The 27,508-nt window shown below is 46.5% G+C and overlaps 1 protein-coding gene across 1 annotated transcript; it reads right to left on the reverse strand.

Annotated features, from left to right (window-relative positions):
* Positions 1-4,034: 4,034 nt before the first annotated feature.
* Positions 4,035-17,907, reverse strand: HHEX (hematopoietically expressed homeobox). The gene is made up of 4 exons (XM_033149281.1): positions 17,449-17,907; positions 6,896-7,074; positions 5,984-6,034; positions 4,035-4,464 (listed from the first exon to the last, which is right to left on the reverse strand). The coding sequence occupies exons 1-4, from the start codon at positions 17,843-17,845 to the stop codon at positions 4,231-4,233; spliced, it is 861 nt and encodes a 286-aa protein (XP_033005172.1). The 5' UTR covers positions 17,846-17,907; the 3' UTR covers positions 4,035-4,230.
* Positions 17,908-27,508: the final 9,601 nt, after the last annotated feature.

Consider the following 27,508-nt stretch of genomic DNA (forward strand, 5'->3'; position numbering starts at 1 on the left):
CACCAACCTGACTCATCTCTGCCTCTTGGCTTCCCTCCTTGCCTGCTTCTGCCTCTAGACTGCTCTCTGCCATAGGCTCTTCCTGCTCACTAAACCCTATTACCTCTTCAGCTTCCAACACTTCCTCCTCCCGTTCTTCCTTATTAAGAGTGGTTGGCCACTGTGATGCTAGGCTAGATGCGACATTGGCCTGATCCAGCAGGCTCTTCTTATGCTATTGGCAGGATAACCTGAGTATCTGTGAAGAGCCAAACTGCTGAATTGATAACAGAACCTGGTTTAGGGTTATAAAGAGAACACCTGCACTCTCACGTGAAGAGCTGTTTTGATTCAAAACTCCCTTTTGATGAAAACGCTTGTACTTTAAACACTGCCATGCCTGTTGAGAAATCATGCACCTTTCCACATGCCAGTCACTTGCCTCAATGAAAACCATTCTGTTCTCCCTCCCTCCACCCCCCCTCCAAAATCCGTGCCAGGCACTTTGGTCCAGCTGAACTGTTAGACACTGTTGACAGTCTTCAAAAGTGGGTGTTGTTTAAGGAGTCAAAGTACACTATCCAGCAAAATCAATATCCTATTAGGCTAGAAAGAGTTCTGACTATCAAAGGCCAACGAACCTAATGGCTAAAAATATAAGTACCTGACCCAGAAGATTAATCACACACTGCCATGCTGAAATTGGTGCAATTCTTCCAATCATTAACGTTTTGCTTGCAAAAATGCGCTTCCCGTGTTTGTTCTCCTGCTAAATGATAACCGTTTTCAAGTTGAATCTCCTGATAAAATGAGCTCCAAAACAAAATGGGAGCCATGCCGTAAAGGTCATCCATGCCAATTCAACCAAAATAGCCAACCGTCAACCAGAGAATGGTCCAGAAAGATGGAGAATAACACACCAACGTACAGATCTTGGCATAGCTGTCAACTTTTCCCTTTTCTTGCAAGGAATCCTATTCGGAATAAGGGAATTTCCCTTAAAAAAAGGAAAAAGTTGACAGCTATGGATCTTGGGGTCGGTGAGATGAATAAGAGACTGCACGAAGGGGAATATACAACAGATGGTCTAGTGCTACAGTATCGTTGTAACTGATTTCCACTTGCAAATAGAAGTGGGGATTGCAACTACTGTACTGTATTGCTACAGTGCTGAAAGTTCCCTGTTCAGAATTCCAGCTATTCCTTTCAATCTCCCATTCCCTGTCCCTCCCCCCTCAATTTCTATTTTGAGGACACTGGGAAGAGAGGTGTATGGACACACAGGTGCCCAATGAGTAGAACTTACTTTCCAGTAATCATGCTCAGGATCAGTCCTGATCATCATTTCCTAGCCTGTTAACATGACCTGCCATCCTGTTTGCAAACTCAAAGCAAACTGAGGGGTTTTCCAAAAGATCAGGCTTGCTTCCTCTCCAGGATCACCTTCCCGGGAACTGGCGGAAACTCACGTAGGCCTACAAATAGCTGCCTTGTCTGGAAGTCATTCTGTGTACTGCAAACTGTTCGCCATGAAGCAAGGGGTCAGGGAAATTTACCACTGTGCTAGACTTTCTATCACATCTGATTCATTTTAGATGGCAAAGGGGCGGGGGGGATTCAGTTTGATCCTTGATATGGCTCCTTGGACATAAGTCCCACTGAGTTCAGGAGCACATCTCAAGTGCACGGAATTAGATTATTCAAAAGGGCTTGCTTCTAAGTACATGTGCCTAGGATTGATTGCACTGTGAAAGTCTTGGTATGGGGGGGGGGCTCCCTCTAATTCTTGATCAGGAACAAGACAGATCACCAATGACTTTCCTTTAGCTGACTTGTGCCTCCTTGGTATCATCCAACCTTCAGCAGTTGAGAATATCAGACAGGCTGCCCACTTAATATTAATTAATACGTAACTTCTTTGCAAAAAATGTGTGTGTGTGTGTTTCGATGTGCAAGGGCATGAAAGCCATCTCTTTTGGCCTTTAGAATAAGTACAGGGATGTGTCTATAGCAACTGATGAGTCTCAATGCTGGATCTCAAATCTTTGGGGAGGAGGGGAAGTTACAATCAAATGGTGTATAAATTTTATGAAGTGAAATGAAGCTAACTCCTAGAGGATGAGTTTATTTGTTTTGAACAGTTTACCCCACTCTCCCATTAAACAGGGTTTGAGTTGTTGTTTGCTTATGTTTTTGCTCCATCTTCTCTCCAAGGAGCTCAGGGCAGCATATAAGGTCTCCTCCCTTGCAAATCCTATACCCACAAAAACCCACCCAGCGAGATAAATTAAGATTGCAGGCGGTGGCATGCGCTTCATGAGTGAGTGAGTGAGGTTTGAACCAAGGTCTCCCCACTCCTAGGCTAACACTCTGACCACAAGCCCCCACAATACACATGTGTATATCCCACAATGTTGTTGTTCAGTCGTTCAGTCGTGTCCGACTCTTCGTGACCCCATGGACCAGAGCACGCCAGGCACGCCTATCTTTCACTGCCTCCCGCAGTTTCCCACAATAGGGAATAATAATTTAGATTAATAGAATGGTAGAATTGGATGATCCAGCCCCCTTCAATGCAGGAATCTCAGCTAGATCCTCCTTGACAGACAGCCACCCAACCTCTGCTTATAAACCTTCAAGGAAGGAAAGTTCATTGCCTCTTGTGGAAGTCTGTTTTACTGTCAAACAGCTCTTACTGTCAGAAAGTTCTTCCTGATGTTTAGTCAGAATCTCCTTCCTTGTAACTTGAAGCCATCGATTCGAGACCTACCCCCCAGAGCAGGAGAAAACAATCTTGTTCCCTTTTCCATGTGACAGCCCTTGAGATATTTGAAAATGGCTATCATATCTTCTCTCAGTCTCCTTTTTTTCCAGGCTAAACATGCCTAGCTTCTTCAACTGTTCCTCATAAGGCTTGGTTTCCAGACCCTTGATCTTCTTAGTTGCCCTCCTCTGCACACGTTCCAGCTTGTCAACATTCTTCTTAAGGATGAGGGAGTTCTCTTCCTGTGCATGCCATTGTTCCTTCCCACACTCATATTCCAATCATTTAAGAACTCACTTCACATAATGCCCACATTGATCTGACCAACAGCATACAGTACAAATCAATATAGCTAACTTGACCCAGTGATATCTCCCCCCCCCCCATGCAAACAAAATACACGCAAACAAAACTTACTGCAGTATACTGAAGGCAAACAACCATGCTCTGGGCCCACAACCTCTCTCACTGGCAATAACTAATAAATGAATAGAAAGAGAAGCTACCCACATTACTGCAACACAAAAACTTGCACATACACCATGTAAAAGAATGAATGTTTACTACCCCCCTCCCCCTGCTCTCTCTCCCCACCTCTCTTCTCCCCCAACCTTATACTGCATACATTAATGTCTCGCATTGAATATAGCAGATATGTTGAAAGGACTTTATGAGCTGAAAATAGAGACAATGTCTGTGCTTTTGTAACCCAAGAAAATCTTTAATAAAAACATTTTTTAAAAAAATCATGATGCCCACATTAGTTATACATTGTTTTCAGTCAGTGGGGCAGGACTTTGGGGCAGAGGTCAAGGTGACCCCACTGAATGAACCAGAGGGCCCTCAAATGCATTAAGGCTGGTTTACCACCTTTTGAAGTGATACATATTCCCATCTGAAGAGCATCCCTGTAAGACCACTGGAATTAAGTGAAATAATACACAATACGATTGATTCTAAGGAGAAAGTCCCACAAGCCCAGCATCTAAAATTACCTAACTGCGCCAGTGTTTTCAGGAGATGAAAGTAAGGTTATGTTGATGGTATCTGCTACACTCTCTCCCCACTTTTTGGACCCCTGGGCCCAAAATTCAAAACATTTCGTTTCAGTCCTGCAACATTCAAAAGGTCTTTTTGCAAAGGTTCCATCCCAGAAGTGAAATTCTCCTTAGGGAATCAAAAGGGTCCTTTTCGTTCAGTTTGTTTGGTGTGGTTTTTTTTCCTCTCAGCCAGTTAAAGGTCTTCAAAGAAGATGTAGTCGTAGTTATATTCCCAGGAGGGTAAAAAAAAAAAAAAGATCACTGTACAAATCTATTAACAAGCACAGGCTCTTTCCTGTCATTTCAAAGTAAAAAGATCTGCCTCATTTTTCAGGTGATTGTCTCAACAAAAACACTGACTTAGAGTTATATTTCCCCTCCTCATTTTTGTCAAGCCAACTCCTCTTAAAGTGCAAGCAGAGGGAAAGTCCGTCCTCAAGGGGACCACTACTGATGAGAACTATTGAAATAGCCCTTGTCACCTTCAATGTCCACCTCTTGGTCTGAATCATCCGAGATGTCAGTATCCAGCTCTTCCTGAGAGGCTGGTGATGGGGTGTACCGTGGTCTCCCTGGAGAAGTCTCCTTATTGTGGTCGGGACTCAGACAGTCCTCTTGTCTTGGATCCTGGTGATTGTCCCCACTTTCAGTTTCCTCTTTTTTGCTGGCTTGAGGGTTCTCCTGAAAAGGTCAGGGAGAAAATTTACAATGAAGGATCCCAGGTGAAGGAAACACTGGGGTGGTCAAGTAGGAGGGAAGGGAGGCAAGGATAGAGGTGTTTATTTATAGATACTATTTTTAACCCTTCCACTATCTCACAGAGATACCAACCAATTAAAATCACAACTATTTTCCTTCTCACAAGTACAGAGGTGGGAGGGTGTGTCTGTGTCTGTGTGTCTGTGTCTGTGTGTCTGTGTGTTTAGGTAAAAACCCTAGGATCACTTACTTGGTTGCAAGCCCAATGGAACATGGTGGAATTTACATCTAAATCCATGATGATCAGAAGGGTTACAGGATTAGGCTGCAATTCTATAGAATACTTGCTTACTAGGAAGCAAGTTCCATCCATCTCAATGGGGTTTACTTCTGAGTAAACATGCATAGGACTGGGCTGCATAGTGTCTGTTTTGGATTGTGGCTGACCATGCCAAAAACTTCGTGGTACTGCATTAGAGATATTTGTTTTTGACTTTCATTAACAGATTGTGGAGTTTGTTCAGAGGATGTTGTGTTTTTTTTACTCTTTCCTTCCTTAAAGCAAAGAATGCAGCCTGCCATTTTTGCATATAAGCTATGTTCACAGCTCCAGGGAGCATGTTCTATTTCCAGCATTGCAGGGGGTTGAAGCAGATGACCCGGGGGGGGGTCCCTTCCAACTCTATGATTATATCTTAGCACTTCTAAGGGCCACTTTGTCATCTGAATCAGAGCCCCACTGGGTTTGTCAGTGGGAAATGACGCTTATGCATACTGAACCTCAAGAAAGCAATGAGCCCATTGACTTGGGCTGCATCACTGGTGTGATCCTAAAGCCGGTTATGATGGTGAAGGAGTTCTGCCTATTTCACTGGGGATGCTCAGAAATAAATGACTGGAGGATCACACTCGTTTTCCTAACACATTCAGTTCATGGGTCAAAGCCAGACGATCAGTTCCTCAGGGACAAGACAGGACTAAGTTCTCTATCCCTCTCAACCTCCAGAGAGCTGTTGCACTCAGATCCTACTTGTGTGCTTTCCATATGAAAATAGGATACTGGAATAGGAGGGCCACTGGCCTGATCCAGCAGGGATCTTCTTATGACTCAGAGTGGCTCCTTTTCCTTTTGATGTGGCCATGTATTTTTCTAGGGCTCCCAAAATAAGTAACACAATCGGCACCCATTGCAAAGACAGAAAGCAGAGCCAATTTTGGGGTGCGGCAGGGGGAGGAATAAGGTTCATGCTAAACAGCAACTCAGAGATCCCAACGGGACTGTTGGTCATCTTAAGTGTAGTCCTGCCCAGAGTAGCTGGGGCAACCCAGTTAGATGGTTGGGGTACAAATAAAATAAAATAATAATAATAATAATAATAATAATAATAATAATAATAATAATAATAGCTGAAGAGGGTAAACAGCCTCCTCAGGACTCTGTGTGTGTGTGTGTGTAAAATGAGGAGTTGATTTCTTATAGGAATAGAAGCATCTCTCTTACCTGCTTTAGACGCCGCCATTTAGCCCGACGATTCTGAAACCAAGTTTTAACCTAAGCAATCCAACAACAGCAAAAAGAGAGAAAAGGGGACATTAAAGAGAGACCGATGAAAAGACTACAGTCCTCAATACACCCACAGTGCAATGGCAATCATGCCTACTCAAGAAGTAGGACCCACTGAGTTGACTAGAGAGCTTATTTCCAATAAAGTTTATACAGGATTACAGCTTTAATTCCACCCCTTCACAGTGGGACTCGAGACTGCAATCCTATTCCATGGGCTCCTGTTGGGAGGAAAAGCATGATAAAAAAACCTATGCACACTTGCATGGGAGTAAGACCCGCCGAAATCAATGAATATTGTTTCCAAGTACAGCAGGCATGTGTTTGTACTCTTGCTTCAGAAAGAAATTCGGAGAGGCCAGACTGCATATTGGGTGTAAAGTCTACTCCCTACTTCAAGAAATTGCTCCAGATCTTCCTTTATTGTGATATCAGGTTTTGTTTTGTTTTTAAAGGGAGACATTTATTGGAATTTAGCCTAATTCGAACCAGTTAATCGTTAGCTGCCAATGTAAGGTGGCCAGGTTAAAAAAAAAAACTGTTCCTAAAAACTAAGGTATGTCAATAATATAATATAATATAATATAATATAATATAATATAATATAATATAATATAATATAATATAATATAATATAATATAATATAATATAATATAATATAATATAATATAATATAATATAATATAATATAATATAATATAATATAATATAATATAATATAATATAATATAATATAATATAAACCGATCGGGCACGATCACTAAGGAGGTGAAGGGAAAGTTACTGAAATTTAGTCGGAATCCGTCTGGGAAGGGTCATCCCCAATTGCCTCCCTCGCGTCGCCTCACCTGCCTCTCGCTCAGCTGCAGCATCTTGGCCAGTCGCTTCCTCTCCGGCGGAGAGAGGTACTTCTGCGTCTCGAACTTCTTCTCCAGCTCGATGGTCTGGTCGTTGGAGAAGCGCACCTGGCCCCCTTTCCGCTTGTGCAGCGGCCTCTGCATGAAGGGGCTCCACAGCAGCGGCTTGCCTGCGGGAGATGGAGAGACGGTCGCGCTGTTAATATTGCATTGCAAGGGTGGGGGCAGGCATCTCGGCGCCCGTGGGGCCTCCGGAGCGCAAAGCTTCCCACATCCCCATTTATGCCAAGATCGCAATCCCCTCTTCGCCGAAATTGATGCCCTGCAGCTACAATTCCTACCTGTAGTCCGCGACATCTGGAAGGCGCCCTCTGTGGCGAAGCCTGATTTAATCCGAATTTACCTCTACTTGGTTCAAGCCCATGGAACGTCCAGTTTACCCCACACGACGTTCAGTTCACCGGATGGAACGTTGACTTCACTCAATAGAACGCTCAGTTGGTTCAAAACTCCAGGGATATTTAATTTGGAATAATTTCCAGCTCTCTCCCACCACCGCCGCCCGCAAAACCGTAGTGCCCTTTCTGCTCGGGACTTTGGAACAGAAGTCCAGAGGCGGGTTCAGCAGAATGCGCAGAAGGGCACCCTAAGCGCAGCAGGGCTAGCTCACCGTATTTTGACAAGTAATGTGCATTGCCAACTAAAGAGACAGAGAGAGAGAGTTGAGCGGGGAGGTGTACCCCATAAAACCAGAATCTGAAAATACCTAGAAATAAATTCCCACGGAGCTAACTTGTACTGAAATGCCCATTTGATACATAGGCAGGTGAAGGAAAAGTGCGAAAAACCTTAGTCACCTTTTCTTCACTCTATTTTATTATTTTGGAAATCCGTGCAAACGGCATACATCGAATGAATTCTCCCAAGAAGGTTCCGAAGCCAACACATGCTACAATTTTTTATCTTTTATTTTATTTTAATTTTTATTTTATAACTTCAGCGTGAGCCTCTTCGACACTACGGTGTGAAGCGGTCTATCAACCGCTGAAATGAATGAATGGACGAATGAGCAAGATTCGTAAAAAGACGCTTAAGAGGGGCCTGAAGCTGCAATGCCTATTGAACTCCGTTGAGCTCAATGAGGCTGAGTTCCCAGCAGGTGCAGAATGGATCATTTCTTCGCAAAGGCTAATAAATACACCGTCGTTGTTAGCAAACGGGTCCCACTTTTCGTCCTTCCTTTCACACGAACGTCGTTCGTTCACTTTTGCCGAAAGAGAGAGCTACGTTCCCATACTTTAACCCTCTCACTCCATTCAGGCGCCACTCCGATTTCTGGGTCCGCTCGCCCAAGGAACATTTACACGAGCAGCGCAGGCCGACGCAAGGAGCAGCCGCTGGAGACCCCGCCGACTCTTTCCTGTTCCAAGGACTGTAGTCCCTCCAGCGATGCCGACTCAGATAAAATAAAAAGGGATCTTGCCTTGCCTGGGTTGTAAAAGAGTTTCTCACCGCTTTCTAGATCCATGGTCCCGGTCACTTCGACTGAAGCCCGGGACATATCGAGGAAAGGGCGGCGTTTTCAGATTGGGCCAGCTCAAACACCTCTTTTCCTGCACCCAGCCTAATCGAACTGGCATGAATTGCCCCAAAGTAATCCTCCATCCTATGATTAGGACCTGCCTTTTGCGACGCAGCTAGTGTTTAGTTGACTCCCTAACGATGAAATACTTTTGCGGTGCTACCACTATCCAAAAACAAATTTAAATCGGAGTCAGCCCCATTGAGTGCAGCCGGACTTTCTGCTGAGTGAAAATGTTCAGGATCGCACCGTCAATTAAATAATCTAATTGATCAATTCATTAAGAAACTTAAAAGGGGAATGAGCCACCACTGAGTTCTTTCGGAATTCCTGCTGAGTGCAAACATTATCCATCAGCAATTAATAAATCACCGGTCTAGGAGACGATACCGCAATACAGTGCCTTTTTGAGACATTGAAGGAAGTTCAAAACAGCTGACATGTTAAGAAACAAAAGTCATCATCACTTATTATCAGAAGAAGAAGAAAACACCTTCTGTGTTTCATTCCCTGTTACGGTGACATACCTGAACCAACATTTTCTAGATTGATTCAGGTGTTACTGTAGGAGGGAATGAAAAAAATACACCTGTACATTGCTTCATATGCACACACTCATACATTTGTATGTGTTTGTACATACATATATGTGTACACAAACACACACACACACACACACACACAAATAAACGCAGACTTCCTATACACTATACCTTTAAAGTGCATTCAAACCACATTACCACCACCACCATCCAAAAAAGAATCACGGGAACTGTAGTACCCCCAGCTACAATTCCTAGCACCCTTCGCTTCCCAGAATTCCGGTCGGAGTGAGTTTATGTATTTGTGTGCTTTAAAGGTATATAGCGTGTACATACACTCACAACAAAAGCATCCAGAAATCGATTGCCAAGGGGCTAGTAAATGCCTTTTGGGATTCAAATAGCCCTCTGAGGTTGAAACCCACCGGGATGTGGGTCCTTGACTGAAATCTGGGGGCGGGCAAAGTGAGTCACAAGAGAGCCAGTGTGGTGTAGTGGTTAAGAGTGGTAGACTCGTAATCTGGGGAACCGGGTTCGTGTCTCCACTCCTCCACATGCACCTTGGGCTAGTCACACTTCTCTGAAGTCTCTCAGCCCCACTCACCTCACAGAGTGTTTGTTGTGGGGGAGGAAGGGAAAGGAGAATGTTAGCCGCTTTGAGACTCCTTCGGGTAGTGAAAAGCGGGATATCAAATCCAAGCTCTTCTCTTCTTCCAAACCGGAGTCACTAATCCGGGGCGGCTAATCCGCGGATGTGAGGTCGGCGCTGCTGCGCCCGGAGCCGCCTGGGGTTCCTCGCGGCTTCACTTTCCGCTCGAGCCTCCCCCGATTTGTCACATCAGCCAGAGGGCAGTTTAAGCCGCTCTCCGCAATGGGCTGATGGCAACATTTCCGCCAATGTGTTTCCTGTTGGTCTCTCTTGCTCAGAAGAAGAAACACCCAAGGCTTCCTCTCGGCTCTCTCGCGCCCAAGGAAGCCGCCTCCGAAGGCAAATCAAGGCTCCCCGTAAGCTGAGCGCGACCAGCGCAGCGCAGCGCAGGCCGGAGCCGGAGACGCGCAGACCTGGAGGCGGCGCGCCCACCCCTAGCCAGCCAGCCTGGAAGCCGGACTGCCCGGGCCGCGGGGGGGTGAAACCCCGAGGCTTTCCTCTCTGCTCCGTCCCTATCAGAGAGGTCTCGGAGACTTCCGAACGCGAAGTTTCCATTTAGCGACCGCATTTAATAGCTGTCCGCCATTGCTTAGTAAACACCATTTTTAGTTGATTAATTCGATGTTTTATTATTACACGGACACATGGGCGCACCCGCCTTTCTTCCAAGGGACTCAAGGCGGTGCACACGTTCTGTTTGCCCCATCCCCGTTCTGACCCTCACAACAACCCTGTGAGGTAGGTTAGGCTGAGGCGGTGGTTGGCCCAAGGTTACCCAGTGAGCTACAGTGACTGAGTATGGATTGGCCCGCTGGTCTCCGAAGGTCCTAGTTCAACGCTCTAACCACTACACCATATTGGCTTTTTATTTTATTTTATTGTAGATCGCAGCTAAGATGGGGGCATCTAAACCCCTTCGAAAGTCATCTGAAATGATCTGCATTTCTTGTAACATTTCGCACAGTTAATTATACCTCGTGTGCACTTTTTTTCTGCAGTTCTTAATCCAGGTGAAGGGAACCTTTCGAGCTCCAGATATTGCTGGACTACAACTCACGAGTTCTGTATACATGAAGAAAAAATTATGTTCACACGCTTAGAAAATTGGCATCATCTTCTTGATGGTCTTTTTCTCGGTGTTTATTTTATTTTATTTTATTTTATTTTATTTTATTTTATTTTATTTTATTTTATTTTATTAACAAGCTACTCCTTTATCCTACTCTTTCATCGACTGCATTAAAAAAAAGGTTCCTGAAGCAACTTGAAGAATAACGAGTTTATTATCAAAACTCACACGAAAGCTCATACCAAGAACAAACTTAGTTGGCCTCTAAGGTGCTACTGGAAAGAATTTTTAAAATTTTGTTTTGACTATGGCAGACCAACACGGCTACCCACCTGTAACTGAGTTTATTATAGTTATCCGTGGATTTAAATCCAGTTCCTCAGATGCATGCAGTCAGCTACATAAAGGAAAAAATTGTAAGGTGGGAGCTGAATGGCAATTAGATGCGAACATTACAGTCCGTTATAATCACAGCTTGAATGTACAGTATATTTAAACATCTTTTACAGCAGGCATGGCCAAACTTGGCCCTCCAGATGTTTTGGGACTACAATTCCCATAATCCCTGACCACTGGTCCTGTTAGCTAGGGATGATAAGAGTTGTAGCCCCAAAACATCTGGAGGGCCACGTCTCTGTTTTACAGAAACAGATTGGTGATCATGTGCTCAGCACATAATCATATCAACACCCTAGTGGGGGTCTGGGAACCATTCGCAAGGAACGGCAATAGGTAGCACAGATACCCGGGCAGATGGATAAGCCTAATTAACACATGTAGTGTGGTTTAACAACAACAACAACAACAACAACAAATCCTTCGTTTCAGTTTTCACCCACAAGAGGACTGAAGGACGGTCCCGTAGGTATTCCAGATCAACAGCACAATCCTGGGCGCTTACTAAACAGGCAAAGCTGCAATCCACTGCACACGAATGTGGGAATAAGCCACAGACGTGTTAGAGAATTGCACTGCCAATGCAAACATTGTTTAAGCCGGACACTTAAACGTTGGTGTGTTTTTTGGGTGGGGGAAGTCAACATTCTAGCTGTTTGGTCTGGTCAAAGCATTTTGCTGCTGTCATTGGGGATTGCTTTGTGGATTTTTAAAGGAATCCGTATATCTATATCATCTATCTCTGTATCTAGATTTTTCAAAACTGATGCTTATGCTCATAAAAATGGTTTTAAGTAGCTCTGAGCTACTTACGTGTGTGAAACTCATAAATAAATTCAAGATAAGTAATAAGAGCATTTTTAAAGTGGTGCTTGTACAATGCGAGGGAAAGGAAGGGTAGAATATGCTTTGCTTCCATGGAGCGCGCTCGCTTGCATTTAGACTTGGTGCCACAAATCCTGATGTGCACGCGCTTAGTCGGGGGAGGGGGCCCCACGGGCCTTTGCCACTAGAGCACGTCATAAATTTGCCCTGCAAGGACGGGGAGTCCTTATTGCTTTAACGGAACCCCGGGTCTTTAACGGCCAAGCCCGATTCGCCTAGGCAGGAATGAATGCGCGCTTGAACGGCGTCCTGACGAGCTCAGCGATGGGAAGAGGCAGTTTTCGGTGTCAAGGGATCCGAGGCACCTGATACGAGCGACGGCAGATTCTCTTGAAATCGCTTGAAATGTCCAACCACGTAAAAGCTAGACCGGGGCGCTTAGTCAAATGTAAATTTCATTTTAGCTGGTGGGCTTTCCCACCATCTAAATGAGCTACAAGGCCGAAACCTTGAATGAGAAGGAATTTGCTTCCCGATTCTAAACTCATTGACCTGGATCTCATTTTCAGCTTTAAGTTCCGCAAAAACAACGTGATAAACATAGAACCAGAGGGATTCCTTTCCAAACAATGAAGATCGAAATAACAAGAATAATCATTCCTAGCTAGCTAGCTATTATACAACGTTTTCAGCGTGCAAAGTCATATGTATTATCATGGGCGTAGCCAATATTTTTGTTAGGGGGAGCAGGCCTTTTGTTGGGGGGCAGAACCTCAGTTAGCTATGTATTTTTATTGATTTAGGGGGATCAGCTGCCCCTCCCTGCCCCCCTTGGCTACGCCCATGGGTATTATATATAGGACATCCGTGCAACGAACCTATAGACTTCCATGAACTGGTTGGTTGGTTTGAGTGGGAAGGTGAGACGAATTATTAAAAATATGGTATCACGCAAAAATCCAAATACTTTGGTTTGTTGAACGAGATGTAAACCAGTTTAAGTGGAAGCACGGGAACTCCGCCCACGGAGCCCGTGGCATGCCCTGTCCCCAAATCTTAATGAAGGCACCTCCGTTCAGTTTCCTCTGGATTAAATTCGAGGTGACTTCGATTCTGGTGCACAACAACACCCCATTTTTTAAAAGATTTTTTTTTAACCTGGTTTTTAGGCAGTGCAATTCTGTACAGGGTCTACTCAGAAAGTAGACTTACTCCCAAGGAAGCGTGTGCAGGACTGCAGCCTAGTCTCGTTTAATTCAATGGAATTGACTTCCACGTGGTTTAGGGCTGCTGCTGCTGCTGCTGCCTCGCGGAAGCGGAGGCCAAGAACTGTGTAAGAGGAAGCAGAGAAGAGCCTTTAGTTCAGCATCTGCTGCCAAGCGAGCATGGGGGCAAAACTCCCGTTGAAACACATGGATTTGTTTTCGTCCCCACGCAAACTGATTTGTTTTTTGTTTTGTTTTTTACTGTGGCAGGGTGGTGCAATGGTTAGAGCACTTGACTAGAACCCGAGTGACCAGGGTTCAAATCAGCCATGAAGCTCACCGGGTGAGTGACCCTGCCCATGTCTCTCAGCCTAACCTACTATACAGGGTTGTTAAGAGGATAAAATAGGGAGAATCATATCTCTGCGGGGGGGGGGGGAAGCAGGATAAAAATTGTAGCAATTAATTGCTACATTTAATTAATTGGTACGTTCTGCATCATATCGAATAATACCAAAAAAAAAAGTTTGTGCGTGTATAAAAAGAGAGAAAGCATGGGCCTTCAGAAACAGCAGCAGTTTCCCCGTTAGTATAACGGGAAATCACTATTTTCTGAGGTGGGCTCCTTATTCCAGTGTTGCAGCAAGAATATTATTTGACACTGACTCTTTTAAAAAAATTTCCACGAAATTAAGAGCGCACTAGTGGCCGTGTTGAATCAGACCAAAGAAAGTTCCACCTAGAGCTGCGGATCTGGGGCCTTTACAAGTGCCGCATAATTAGCCCATCAGCAGCAGAGCCTACACTGTGGAACTCCCTGCCGATTGAAAGAAGGCAGGCTCCTTCGCTGTTTTCAGCGCCTGCTAAAAACTTTTTTTTTCTTTTTTGTTCCAGCAAGCCTGCTCGGGCATGTGATTTCAGTAGGCATAAGGTGTTTTTTTAATTACCGATTTGTATTTAATTTTTTAAAAATATAACTTACTTCATTTCATTTTTAAGTAGCATTTTTAAGGTATATTTTAGACTTGTACACCGCGCAGAGGTCTTTCGTTCTACTAAGCTGTCTATAAATTTTGCTCGATAAGAAAGTTAGAACAACCGTTCCATCCTCAGCAGTGGTCAGACTTCCGAGAAGCAGGACCTCGCCTTGGTTTGTTGCTGGACCCCAGCATCCCCATAACCAGCTTCGGTGCATCAAGGGCAGCCATACTGATGGCCTCCCGGATGTTGAGGACTACAACTTCCATCAGCCCCACCCAGCATGGTCTAGAACGATGGGAGTTGTAGTCCTAAAAAAAATCTGGCGGGCACCATGTTGGGTGCTCTTGCAATCTATGGCCACCCTCACAAGCAACCCTGCAGGTAGGCTGCTTGTTCCATTGCTGACCATTTCTACGGTGCTGTTTTCCGTGCATGGCTTCTGTGGGATTTATCGGCTGCATAAGATCGCAGCCCGGAAACAATTACAGAGCAATCCTTTGCATGATCACTGGAAAGAAGCTCTATACATAATCCACTCGGATGTCTATAATCCACTCGGAAATCGGAGCCACGCAGACTAACCCGGTGGGGTTTCCCTTAAATATATTTATATTTATATATATAATTCATGTCTAGCGCGATCCTAACGACGTTTACGGAAATCAGTGTAATCTACCATTGCTACTGTGCAGTTTAGGATTGCAGCATAAGGACGGAGCAATGGAAACGGGAGGTGGGAAGTTTATCTATAACTTATTGGACTGCGCGCACAATATACATTTAAAGTGCATTTAAAGCACATTACTTTTCCCCAAAGAATCATGGGAACCGTAGTTTAAGGGTGCTGGGAAGTGTAGCTCGGGGGCAAACAAACCACAGTTTCCGTGATTCGGGAACGGAATCTATGTGACTTAAAAGTACGCAAGCTAGTAAGGTCATGAAATACATCACTTCAGAAGGCGACTGCCCCTTAAGACACAGAAGGCTTACTTTCAAGTAAACAGGCCCCGCATCGGGAGTTTATCCTACGCCATAGTAAGGAGAGCGGGCGCCCGAGTTTCAAAGGGCCCCACACCCTCTCACCCTGTCGGTCGGTGTTTGTGTTTCTGTCTGGCCGAAGCCTTTGAAAAATGCAAAAAAAAAACATTGTTATTCAAGATTTCTTTTGCGTCAGGCCTTAGTAATTCTGGTGAAAACAGGCTTCTTTTTTCTGCGTGTGCTGATTTTTTTTTTTTAAGGAAGCAACGAGTTATTTTAGCTGTCATAAAGCCCCATCCCACACAGAGGAAATGAACAATATCAGAAAAACGGATCCAGGCTATCAGAAGCCGAGTGTTTCCTGAATTTGTCTGTATTGAGGATGTCGATAAAATAATCAGCAGTGTGCACGACTCCCGGGGAAGAGTCTGCTCCGGGCGGCCAGGAAAACACTTAACAGCTTCTGAACCCAGATTTACTCCTATCAAGAGCTCAAGATATCCTGTATGAACGGAAAGGGTCAGCCAACCCGCTCTCAGACAGCACGAACTCGAGCCAATCCTGCAAATCTTAGACGTTGCAAGGTCTGCTGGCGGCCTGCGGTGACAGGGGGGCGGGAGGGGGGGAGGGAGAGAGAATCGGGGCCCTCGCAAGCTTCAGTTTTACACCATATGGAGCACAACCTCCCCTCTTCCGGTTCGAAAGAGAAACAAGCGCAAATATAGATAAATAATCGAGAAATCGTAAATCCGTTTCGCCTCCGGAGCGACTCCGCTTTTGCGTCAGGCCGGCCTGTATCTGAAGCCGACAGTGTTACCGGCAAACCACCTGAACTTCAACCCGGTAGGCTGGATCCCTGCTTGGAGGAAAGCTTTTTTTGAAGTCGATGGCACTTAAATTAGCCATGACTAAGGTAGGTCAGTCCCATTCATTTCAGCAAGAAACGAATCTGGAGCAAGACTAAAAGCCCGGAGGATCCCGCGCCTGTAAAACGGGACGAAGCGAGCAAATCCACCAGCGCGAGAGAGATCGCAGCGGACTACCCGCGCACAACCCAGCTTCAGATCCGAATTAAAACCTAGAGAAATGCTTTTGAGTCGAATCGGTGCCCATAAGGAAGAAGCAGCGTTCGGCCTGCGCGCTCCCTCGTCCTAAGACCCATCCGACGCCGCGGAGCTGACTTCCGAGTAAGCGCGCCTCGGCGAAGGAGGAGTGACAAGATTCGACGTTTTTAAAAGCACGTACTTAATTCCCAGCAAATCCTCCTGCACTGCAGATCGGATCGTGGAAGAGAATAGCGCGGACACACCCTGCGCGGGGCTGGCTGCTGCAGCTGAGCGCCACCCAGTCCCGGCTGCAGCGGTGGGGCGCCTAAGCTCGCTCTTTCACTGCCCCGCCACAAACCATAGTTTCTCCTTTGCAGCCTCGTTAATCAGTTGCAGGTAAGGGGGGGGACTTAAAAGGTTTAGTACGACGATGACCCCTTAGAGATCAAGGCTGCAAAGTCCTCGGAGCCCCCAGGAGAAAGCCACGGGGACTATGAGTCAACATGCACAAGCTTGCACGCTTCGAGCAAAAGCAAGAGACCAGCTGGGGCTTCATGCTTCGTCCACTTCCCTGGGTTCTCTGGCCCACGAAAGCTGGTGCTGCAAAACCCGGGTCCTTTAAGGGTCCACAAGCACCCGCATCGATTTCAAAGGCCCTCCAAAGGCCACGGAAGAAGTGGAGCGTGTCTTGTCACATTTGCTGTGGAGACGCTCGATTCCTCTCGGGAGGCCTAAGGCCCAGGAGCTGATTTTTCCTTTTCCTCCGGAATCGTTTGCACCCTTCAGTGCAACTTCTATGATGCCCAACCTACTCAGAAACGTTTGGGGTCCAATAGTCACTGGCTCGTTCCTCGGTTATTTTAATATATAAAATCCTGGTGAGGGGAGCGGGCTTCCGAGTTGGAAACTTTCTTGGTTGTCAAAGAAGGACCAAGCTAAGTTTAAATAGTCCCATTCGGAAGCCCGCTGCCCTTACCAGGATCTCAATCATTCCTCTGGATTTCTGGGAGGGCCGGCTTAAAAGGCGCGTGGTAAGTGGGTCAACTGACCGCGGGGTAAGGGGACCAGGAGGTTAGGGGGCTGGGGAGAGGACCCCATACCTTCCCCAATCCTCCTCCCCCCCATTATTGGTCTATAAATCCCATCCCTTTTGACCATGAGCCAGCGGATCTGGGAGCGCAACCAATATGGAAACCCCCCCCTTCTTATCCCGGGATTGCGAGCGTCCCCTCCCTGCACTCCCCACCCTTCCCTTGGCCTGTGCTGCTTACCCAGCTGGTCGTGGCGGATGAGGGCGTGCGCGTAGTCGCTGACGGCGCGGGGGAACGGGTAGAGCGGGGCTCCGGCGGGCGCGCCGTAGGGGCCCGCCCCGTATGTGGCAGCAGCGGCCAGGTGGTGCGAGAAGGCCGGGTGGATCGGGGTGGGCTCGTAGATCGGGGTCCGGTAGGAGGCCCCCGCCACCAGGCTGGTGAAGGACGAGTTGGGTGACGGCAGCGTGGGCGGCGGAGGCGGAGGCGGAGGCGGCGGAGCGGGGTGAGGTAGCCCCCCAGGGGCGCCCCTGCCCAGGATGTCCTCGATGTAGAAGGGCGTGGGGTGCACGGGCTGCAGCAGCGGGGTGGGCGCGTACAGGGCGGGCAGCGAGGCCGGGCCGGGCGGCTGGTACTGCATGGTCGCGATCCGGGTCCCGATCCTGGCACCTCACTCTCCCGCCAGCCCTGCTGCCCCAGGCGCAGGGAAGTTTCCTCTGAATCTTCCCTGCGGGCCGCAGGTTTCAATCGGAGGGGGCGGGGCCGCCTCATGTCAGGCCGCCGGCTAGCCAATGAGGGCGCCGGGCAAGAGGATAAGCCACGCCCACCGCCTGTGGCCAATTCTCCCCCACCCTCCCCTTCTCCAATCTACAACAGCTGATGGAGCGGCCGCCGGGCGAATCCACAAGGGAACGTGGGGCGGGGGGGGGGGGTGTTGCCCGAAGGATCTGCTCGAGGCCCCCGCTGCGCTCCTAAGTGGTTCTTGACAGCAAGTGAAGGCGAAGACCCGCTGGCGAAGCTTCTGAGACTCGGAAGTTTCTGAGACTGGGTGGGTGTTGTTGTTGTTGTTTGGTGGGGGGGGGGGGAGAAATAGTGACTGGCTTTGCTCAGCTTGGCCTCCAAACCAGCCGGTGGGCTCCTTCCCAGGGCTCGCTTCTGGGGTGTGAGGAACGCGGACCCAGAGCAGCCGGCTTCTCTGAGGATGTATATACAGTGCCACGCCGATGAGGGACAACGCTTCCCAGTATTATGGGGGTGATCCAGGCTCCGAAGGCAAATGGGCGGTTTTCCTGAGCCCGGGCATCTCCCCTTTCATTTGATCACGGGCTTCGAATCCCGTTTTAATCGCCGGGGACATTTGAACCCTTGAAGGCGACAGCGCCTCTGAGCATAGGCAAAGCGCCGTTCTGTTTGCACGCAACCAATAACCACAGCAAACCCCTTCCCCGCTTGGATGATCTAGCTGGATGATCCTGCCCGCGACAGCCTTTTTGAAGGGCTTCCCTCCGCCTCCTCTGCCTTCTTTCTACCACCAAGCTTTGCCCGGATCCTGTGTGCTCATAGAGGTTGGTTCAATGCCACCTGTCACCTGAACAGTCAGAATGGATGCATTTTGACCTGGGAGGTATTCTAGCTGAGTTCAATGGGACTCCTAAGTAAAGGTGTACAAAATTCCAGTTGGATTTTGGCAGCACGGTTTGGGAACCAAACCTTCCCCCGGGGGTTCCCTTCTTTTGCACCTCTTCAGTAACAACCTCGAGAGGGGAGGGAAAATATGTGTCCGAGACACATTCTCTTGCCTTGGAAGCCGCTTCATCCTCTAAAGCAGCTTACTCCGATTACCGTAGCAACGCGGGAAAGGCGCTCTGCAGTCGCGCAGGGGAACGCTTGCCTTCCCGCTCTTTTCACAGCTCATCCCGAATATTGCAGAACAGGCTCCGGGACTGAGCACAGGTTGGGAAAGTATTAGACTCCGTTGTCCAACGGGCCCTTGTTCGTTCTCTCTTTCTTGCAGATGAGTTTGTTTAAAACAGTTTCTCCTACTCTCCCACTAAACAGCGTTCGAGTTGTTGGTTGCTTATGGGTTTTTTCATCCCATATTTTCTCCGAGGAGTTCAGGGTGGTCTTCTCCCTCCCGAATCTTATCCCCACAAACACGCACCCAGGGAGGTTGATTAAGCCTGGAGGTGGTGACCGGAATACACTTCAGGAGTGTGTGATGATTTGAACTCGGGTCTCCACACCTCATAGGCTAACACTCTGACCATATGTGTATAATCTTCGTGCAATATGGAGGAACAATTTAGAATCATAGAATGGCCGAGCTGCAATGCAGAAATCTCAGCTAGACCATCCATGACAGGTGTGGCCACCCGACCTCTGCTTAAAAACCTCCAAGGAAGGAGAACCCGCCACCACCTCTCGTGGGAGTCTGTTCCACTGTCGAACAGCTCTCGCTGTCTTCCTTATCGTTTCCTCTCTCGCTCTCCTGCAACTTCTTCTCTGCCTATTAATTATTCCGTTCGTTCGCCTGCCTTTAATCCGACAGATCATTGTTTGAAGTTGTCGGCTCCTCCTTCCAATTTAGGAAGAAGCTGCGGATGTCTTTAAACTAAGATAGGCTCGTTCCTCCCCACTTATCTCCTGGCTGGGTGCTAACTGAGCCGCGAGGACCTTTCACCTCCTGCTCCTCCTTGCACCCGGGCCTTCCGGAGCTGGCGGGGGGCGTCAGACACGGATCCATACACCTGGGATCTCCGCTATGCCAAGCGCAGAAGTCACCGTCAGATCCACGCGGGGGTGTATTGACTAGCAGCAGGATAAGACCAGGCGCGAGACAAGTTGGATCAAACGGGAATGCCAGGGACCGCAGTTACCTTCCTCCCTTTGCTCCCCAGGTGTTCGTTCTAAGTATATTTTTTTTATTTTAATCCCCGGAATATTCTCCAGGTCCAGCGTCCTCCTTCCTGCATTAAAAAAAAAATCACTATCCCAAAAAGATGTTACAGATGTCAGGGGCGTCAACTGCCCGATCACACGCAGGCTTCTTTTGGAGTTAAAAATCCCTTTATTTGGGAGACCTTCGCTTTCAAGTGAAATAGCCCTGAAATAGCAAGATGTCCTGACTGCGAAAGGATTCTTTCTGAAGTCCATTCTGGCTTGCTTTTGGTCAGTTGCAGGCAGACGAAACCTCGGCCAGTGAAGTCGCCTGGTTCGTTTCCAGTTTGCGCATCTAATAGAGGGTGGGTGGGGGGTAAGGAAACGCAAAGAAACGTTGCCTTTCATGCTGGGCCAACTTCATTCAGAGAAAGGAAGGCTCCTTCTCCTGTTCCCCACCCTCTCCAACACGCCACGGTTTTGCTGGTTTGTAAACCAATTTCCTCCTCCAGCCGAGAAGGAAAACACGCCCTTTTCGTTGACTCAGAAGACTTTTCCCGCTGCTGATCGTTGGGAAACTGACTTTTCTCGGCTATGAACATTTAGGGCTGGATGTGGGGCGAAATGAATCCTGCTTTATTCCCATTGCAATCAATGGGACTCGCTGGGCCCATAGATTTCGATGGAGTGTGCTCAACTCGCGAGCCCAACCAGGGCTATTCAGAAGTAAGTCCCGCTGAATTCAGTGGGGCTTAAGCTCCTAGGAAAGTGGGGCTAGGATTGCCGCGTCCAAGCCCATAGTTTCTTTTCTTGCCGCCACCCCCATTCTGCCAAGACTTGGCTAACTTGAAGTATCATGGGGAGAGGGGGCATTTCCTTCCCTTGGCTTCATTCATGAATATATGAACATCTATCTAATCTATCTATCTATATCTATCTATCTCTTCATCAGAAGACAAGCAAGGGCAGCTGCTCCGTTTGTAGTTCTTCTGCGTGGCTCCTATATTAAATCCAAGAGGCTCATGACAAGAGAGCAAGCGAAGAACCTACAAACCGAGATGCAGAACGATCAGAAATCGTTGCGTTTACAGAAGCCCCATTGAGTTGTATGGAGCCAGCGAGGCTTCATCACGCGCGAGAGCATCCCCCCACTGCGTTTGCCAGGGTCTTATAAAAATCTGGCATAGGGAACCGAATCCCTTTATTTGATGACTTTTTTCTGCCTACCTTAGCGAGCCCTCAAGGTCTTGCCTTGTTGCCCACCCCAAGCGAACTGGCTAATATTTTCACCTGGAAGCATTGGATTTGCAAATTTAGTTTCCTTAAGACGCGGGCCGTAAAAGAAAAAGAAAAAATAGCATCCAGCCACTCACCCCAACCTTGCTGCCCTTTGGGGATAAACAAACAAACGACGGGTATGATCGGATGAGAACTAATCCAGCGTCAGCCCCCCTCGATATTTTTACAAGCCACCCAGTTTTTTTAAAAAAAATAAGGCGAGAGACCTCAAGATTGAAAGAGATTCAAGCTCAGGTTTGTTGTACTTCTAGTGGTGGGAAGCAAATAAAGAGCGAAGTACGGGGGTGGGGAGATTATTCTTCGCTGACTTTTATACAGGCAATAGGCCTTGTTAAAAGGAAGTTTCAATAGCCAAGTTATTGCATTCCTGGGCTGCTGCATAAGCCCTAGCAAGAGAAGTAGGAGTGGGGGGGGGGGGGAAATCGGCACTTAATTTTTAGTGCCCCCCCCCAAAACCCACCACCATCTCCGTTCGCGATCCCAGCGCCCTTTTTCTAGAGGCTGAAAGCGATTAAGCCCAACTCTCCACAAAACGCCGCATTTATGGAGCTACATAATTTTTAATATCACCCTCGCAGGTTTTTATAGTCGATTGTATTATGTTTTTACGGCCATTCGGGGCTCCAAAAACCCTGCTCTCCCCACCCGGCTCCCTTCCTCCCTCTAAAACTGTCCCCGTCCGTTCTTTTCACACACTCAGAACTCATAAAATGGAACAGTTGTGACTTTTTAATGCAAGAGGTCTTGAAGTTTCAATATTTCCACTCTGCTGGATACTCGAAGCAATAAAAAATACAGGAGATTTTAATTATTTTCTGGATAAAATAAAACTTCCTCCCTCCCTCTCTTCCCCTCTCTTTTAAACAAAAAAGAAGAAGAAAAGAAAAGAAAAAGTATGGGGGAACATATGTTTGGTTCTGTCGTGGTTGGGAAGGAAATTTGCAACGCCTCCTCAGGCGGCCGCCGAGCGGTGCAGGAAAAGAGGCTGCAGCCCAGCGCGCAGAGCCAACGTCGCGCGAGGCGGGTCTCTAACCCCTGGGAGGCTAATCCCCTAAGTGAAAGCGCAACACAGACGCTCCCCCGCGTGGTAGCCAACCAGTGTACAGTCTCCCGGTCCCCTCGTTATCGGCATTCATCGCCTCAGTCTGCAATCAGAAGCAATAGCCACTGATTACCTAGAATTTGGCTACCGGGCCCCGAGAAGGCTGGCTCTCTTTGAGCAGAAGGGGCCTGGACTCCTCAGAGTAAAACTCAATGCTTCAGGATGGGTAGATGAAAAGGAATGATCGAAACACCGTGGATTTTTGCAGGCATCGTGTTTGGGATGGGATATGTCACAAAAGCGTAGCCAGTTTTTTGCGGGGGGGCAGGCTTTTGTTAGGGGTGCAGACATTTGGGGGGACCAGAACCTCAGATTTGTATTGATTTAGGGGGCAGCTGCCCCCCTGCCCCCTGCCTACGCCCATGGGGTGGGGGTGGGGGGTGTTATTTTGCTTTTCAAGCAGACCACAACACAATCTGCACAGGAATTTCACACTCTTCACCACCACTTCCTTTTAGAACAATAAAATAGGTTTCAGGTTTTCCCCTTCCCCTTGCTGGTCTGAGCTTGTAGCCATTTTACAGACGTTGGGATCTGTAAGATAGTGAGAGGTGGGCAGGAGAGCAGAGTGAGCCTGTAGTGTTGTTGTTGTTGAATTTGTATGCTGCCCTATACTCGCAGGTCTGTAGTTACAGATAATAACAAATATGGGAAAGACAGATGATGCTGATTAATAATAATAATAATAATAATAATAATAATAATAATAATAATAATAATAATAATAATAATAGATATGGGAAAGACTAGTCCAGAAAGCAGTAGCAAATAATAAAATTGTTATTCTTAGTTATTGAGGGAGGGGGGAAATGAGAAATACCTGCTTCCAGTCAAGTAGGCAGCTAGTGAGCTAGCTGGACTAATGGTGTGCTTAAGGCAGCTTCTGATGATGAAACCATCCTTCCTAGCAGCCCTCTCTTCCCCACCATTGCCCCGCCTCTTTTCTTCTCATTTGTCCATCCTCCTTCATCACTTAAGTCGCTAATTTGGAAAATCCAATAAATTTTTACTAAAGAAGAAGAAGAAGAAGAAGAAGAAGAAGAAGAAGAAGAAGAAGAAGAAGAAGTCGCAAACAAGAGTATTGGATAAACCAGGGATGGGAAACTTAAAGATCTGGCACTCCAACCTGTGACACACCTTGGCCACTTATAGGGTGGCTCTGGGAAATGAAGATGCCCAGTGGCTGGGTCTCCCCAGCAGGGGGCCTTGCGGTGCACCCGACTGTCCTACATGCAAAGTTTTGCAAAGCAGAGAAGGGACCAATGGGGCCTCTTACAAAAGACTCATCACTCAGTGCCCCAGGCCCACTCCCTAACAATACCCCCACAATAAACCCATGTCCTGCACCCTGCGACTCAGTGTCAAAGGTTTTGCATGCTGCTTGGGTATTTAATTTAAATGTACAGCATCTTGCAAAGTTATCTATTTAAAAATAAGTAAAAGGTAACCAGGAATGGAAGAGGCAAGATAAGATTGCAGCCTGCCCATTTAATAAAACAATAGGCTATAAATCTAAAAGCATTTTAAAAAATTGATTTATTGATATATTGAATTTATATCCCGCCCTTCATCCCCCAAGGGACCAGAACGGCATGTCAATAGAGGGGCAAGTGGCCCTCTATGAACTTTTGGAAAGAAGGTGGACTAAATGAAAATCAAATCAATTAGCAATTGTTGAAAGCTGGTGTATTTCCACAGGTTTATTGAGCGGAATGTCCATTTATCTTCTCAGATCATTTTAGCTGCAGCAGGGGCTGTAGTCAAAAGGGAAACCTCTTATCTCCGCTGTTAGGGGCCTGTCTTGTCCAGAGAGACTGTCTCCCCTCCTCTCCAGTGCAAACAGTTCACCTGCCTGGGTGGTGCCATCTCACCTTGTTGACTTTCTCCTGTAATTGCCAGTTTATCAGCTTTGCCCCTTAAGCACCCAATCCGCCTGGAATTAAAAGCAACAAATAAACTAAGGCACAAGTGTGCACGCCAAGATAATAGAAGGTTGATATTGGCCATCTTTTGTTGGAATAAGCAGGTAATTCCTTCAGCAGGGGATTGCTTTTGAAGGTATCACCCAATGGAACAGGTCCCAGTTCTGAAATGTAGATAGGATTCCATTTTCCTTCTGCCATCTTTGTAACAGTAAGCTCCTGCACACTCCCAAGTTTCTGCAGGAATTTTCTTTGTGTTCCCAGTTGCTTTCTATTCCAAATAATAGGAACTAGAGTTTGTTCTTCAGCTCCTGCATATTAGTATCAAGCATGTCCCTGTCCCATGTGTATTTGTGAAGTGTTCAGAGGGGAAACATTAGTGACTGTCTTTCCCAACCTGGTGCCCTCCATATGTTTTGGAGTACAGTTGACAGCTAACTGGGGGCTGATGGGTAGGGCTATGCATGGATACCCAGCCAGATGGGTGGGGTATGTATAAACAAACATACATTATTATTATTATTATTATTATTATTATTATTATTATTATTATTCCCCCCCATCCACCCTGTGCCTTCCCTATGTCAACCCCAGAGGGCATCCACCCTATACTGAATGCATCCCTGAAGCAATTTAGGAAGCAGGGCTAAAGGTTTATTAACCCTATTTTACCATCAAGTTAAAATATGGTCTAGAAAATATCAGGGGTTGCACTGAGCAATAGATCTAGAACAAGCAGAAACCTATGAAACATCAGAGGACAGAGGTTGCACATGATTGTGGTAATGTCAGTTGCCCCTTGGCCAGAAGAAAGTTACTTTCACCTTGCAGGTGCTCCCTTATGAAGCTTTGCCTTTGCCTCCCAGGTGGATTGGGTGACCTCTTGTGGTGGGTTGAATTACCACGCCAAAGCCAAGAAGAATTAAATGGGGATGGGGCCCCAACATAGACAGAGCTACAGGCATACATGCACCATTCCGTTTATCATCTGGTGTCTGGAAACAACTAGAAATAATCTGGGTTTTGTCCGCTTTGAGTGCTATTTTTAGCAGATATCAGGCGAGGCGAGGACACTTTATATTCAGAATAATACCACAATGGGAGATCAGTTTCATAATCGATTACTCCCTGTGTATTTGGTAGATTCGTTTGAATTTCTTTACTTAAGCAATCCAATCTGGCTTTGTCCAAATTGGGTTATTCCTGGTAATTTCCCCTTTTATCCCTCTTAAAAAGAATAAAGACACAACAGTCTTCTTTAAAAGTAATAAGTTTACTCACGTTCAGTTCACAGTTGGTTCCTTGAAGGCAGGCTTAAGCTTGTAGCTACAGAACAGAGTTTGAGTTCATCCCATATGGGAATGAGCCCATGTGCTCAAAATACGTCAGTATCGGCATCAGAAGAACAACAACAAGGGAAGATGGCTGCATGACTGGCCTTTTGATCGGGTCTCCCAAGGTCACGCCCTTCTACCTGGTCACACGCAGGGGGAGGAAGCTCCAGACTAGGTGTGACAGGAAGTCCTTCTGGCTGGAGTAATACCCTCCCTGCGTGTCCACTCTGGGCAAATAGAAAGTGTTGTACTTGACTGCTTATGTTACATCTCACAAATTCCACCAAAGGCACAGCAAAAAGACTGACTATTAATCCCCTACCATTGTAAGCAAGGGCATTCACCATTCTTCTCCACAGGTGGTTACTACCTGGAATAGCAACTTTGGTCATTAAATTTATATCCTGCCCTTTATCTGAGGAGCTCATAGTTCTTCCACCTTTTTTTTCTTCTCACAACAAACTTGTGTGGTAGGCTAGTGACTGGCCGAAGGTCACTCACCGAGCTTTATGGTCAAATGGGCACTTGAAACTAGGACTCCTGGGACAGACAACCTTGCTGTGTATGATATTTGTCCTTCCCACTAATGGTGAACCTGGAGGCATTCAGAAACAAACCCCTTAAGTTATATCTACAGCTAGCACACACTGGGCTTTGCGGATATACCGGTATATATACACAGGTGTTATTTCACTACATCATATGTATGTCCTAGAACAGCACCAACTTTTTTCCTAGGTGACAGAGGTTAAAGAGCCTGAACTAAACTCTGGGCAAGATAATGAGAGAATAACTAACACAGACAATCAGCAGATCATTCAAATTAATTGATTCGGTTTTGTCTGGCGTCTTTTTCTCTGGCTAAAAGCAGCATGAAATCTGTAGAAGGGGCTGTTATCTGTCTGTCTCTTCCTGTTATCTGGACCCTGCAACATAAGAGAAGCAGAAGGAGGAGGCAGGGGAACACTGCCTTTGAACAGGATCCTGGCTGTTCACTTGAAGAGAGTACAAAATGGCATCTGAGCAATTAGAGACCATTACAAGGAGGATAACTGACAATTCAGTTAAAGTCAAGGACTAAGATTTAAATGCCAGCACCTTTTAAAGATTATGGGGCAGGTTAACCTGGGAGTACAAGGCAGTTAAAATATATATATACTAGGGCGCAAAAAAATTCTGCTTGCAAATCAGATGTGCATGATGCAAGTCAAGAGTGGTACATATTCTCTCCATAGCTGCATTCTTGTAATATTACAGACTTTCTACCAAACCATTTGTATCCTTGTAGTACATCTTTTTCATGTAGCCTTACCATCTTCATACTTAGGAGAGAGACTTATATTGCGGTATAGCAGCCAGACGACCTACAATATCATTATATATAACCTTCTGATGCCAATCCTTTTGGTGAGCAAAACATGTGTGCTGTACTAATTTGAGACTACAAAACCCATGATGCAGAGATTGCAAGCGAAATACATGCTCAAATATTTGATGATTTATCCTTAAAATGATATGTAGCTAATAGTGAAATCACTGATGGGCAAGCAGAACTCGGTGTCATTTAAACAGCAGCCTGATTTTCCGATAATTATCTGTTCAGCTTTACACCTATCCCAAAATATACTGCCTACGTCTCCCATACTTCAGTTTACTTCCTATCAGCTTGCTGTGCCTCTTGCCAAACCACCTTTCCTTTACAAACAGCAGAAAAACAAGCATCTCTTCCGCTGCTTAGTGGGACTGCTGAGAAGATTTGCTAGCTCAAC

This window comes from Lacerta agilis, chromosome 5, assembly GCF_009819535.1.
Source record: "Lacerta agilis isolate rLacAgi1 chromosome 5, rLacAgi1.pri, whole genome shotgun sequence".
In the NCBI taxonomy this organism is placed as follows: domain Eukaryota; kingdom Metazoa; phylum Chordata; class Lepidosauria; order Squamata; family Lacertidae; genus Lacerta; species Lacerta agilis.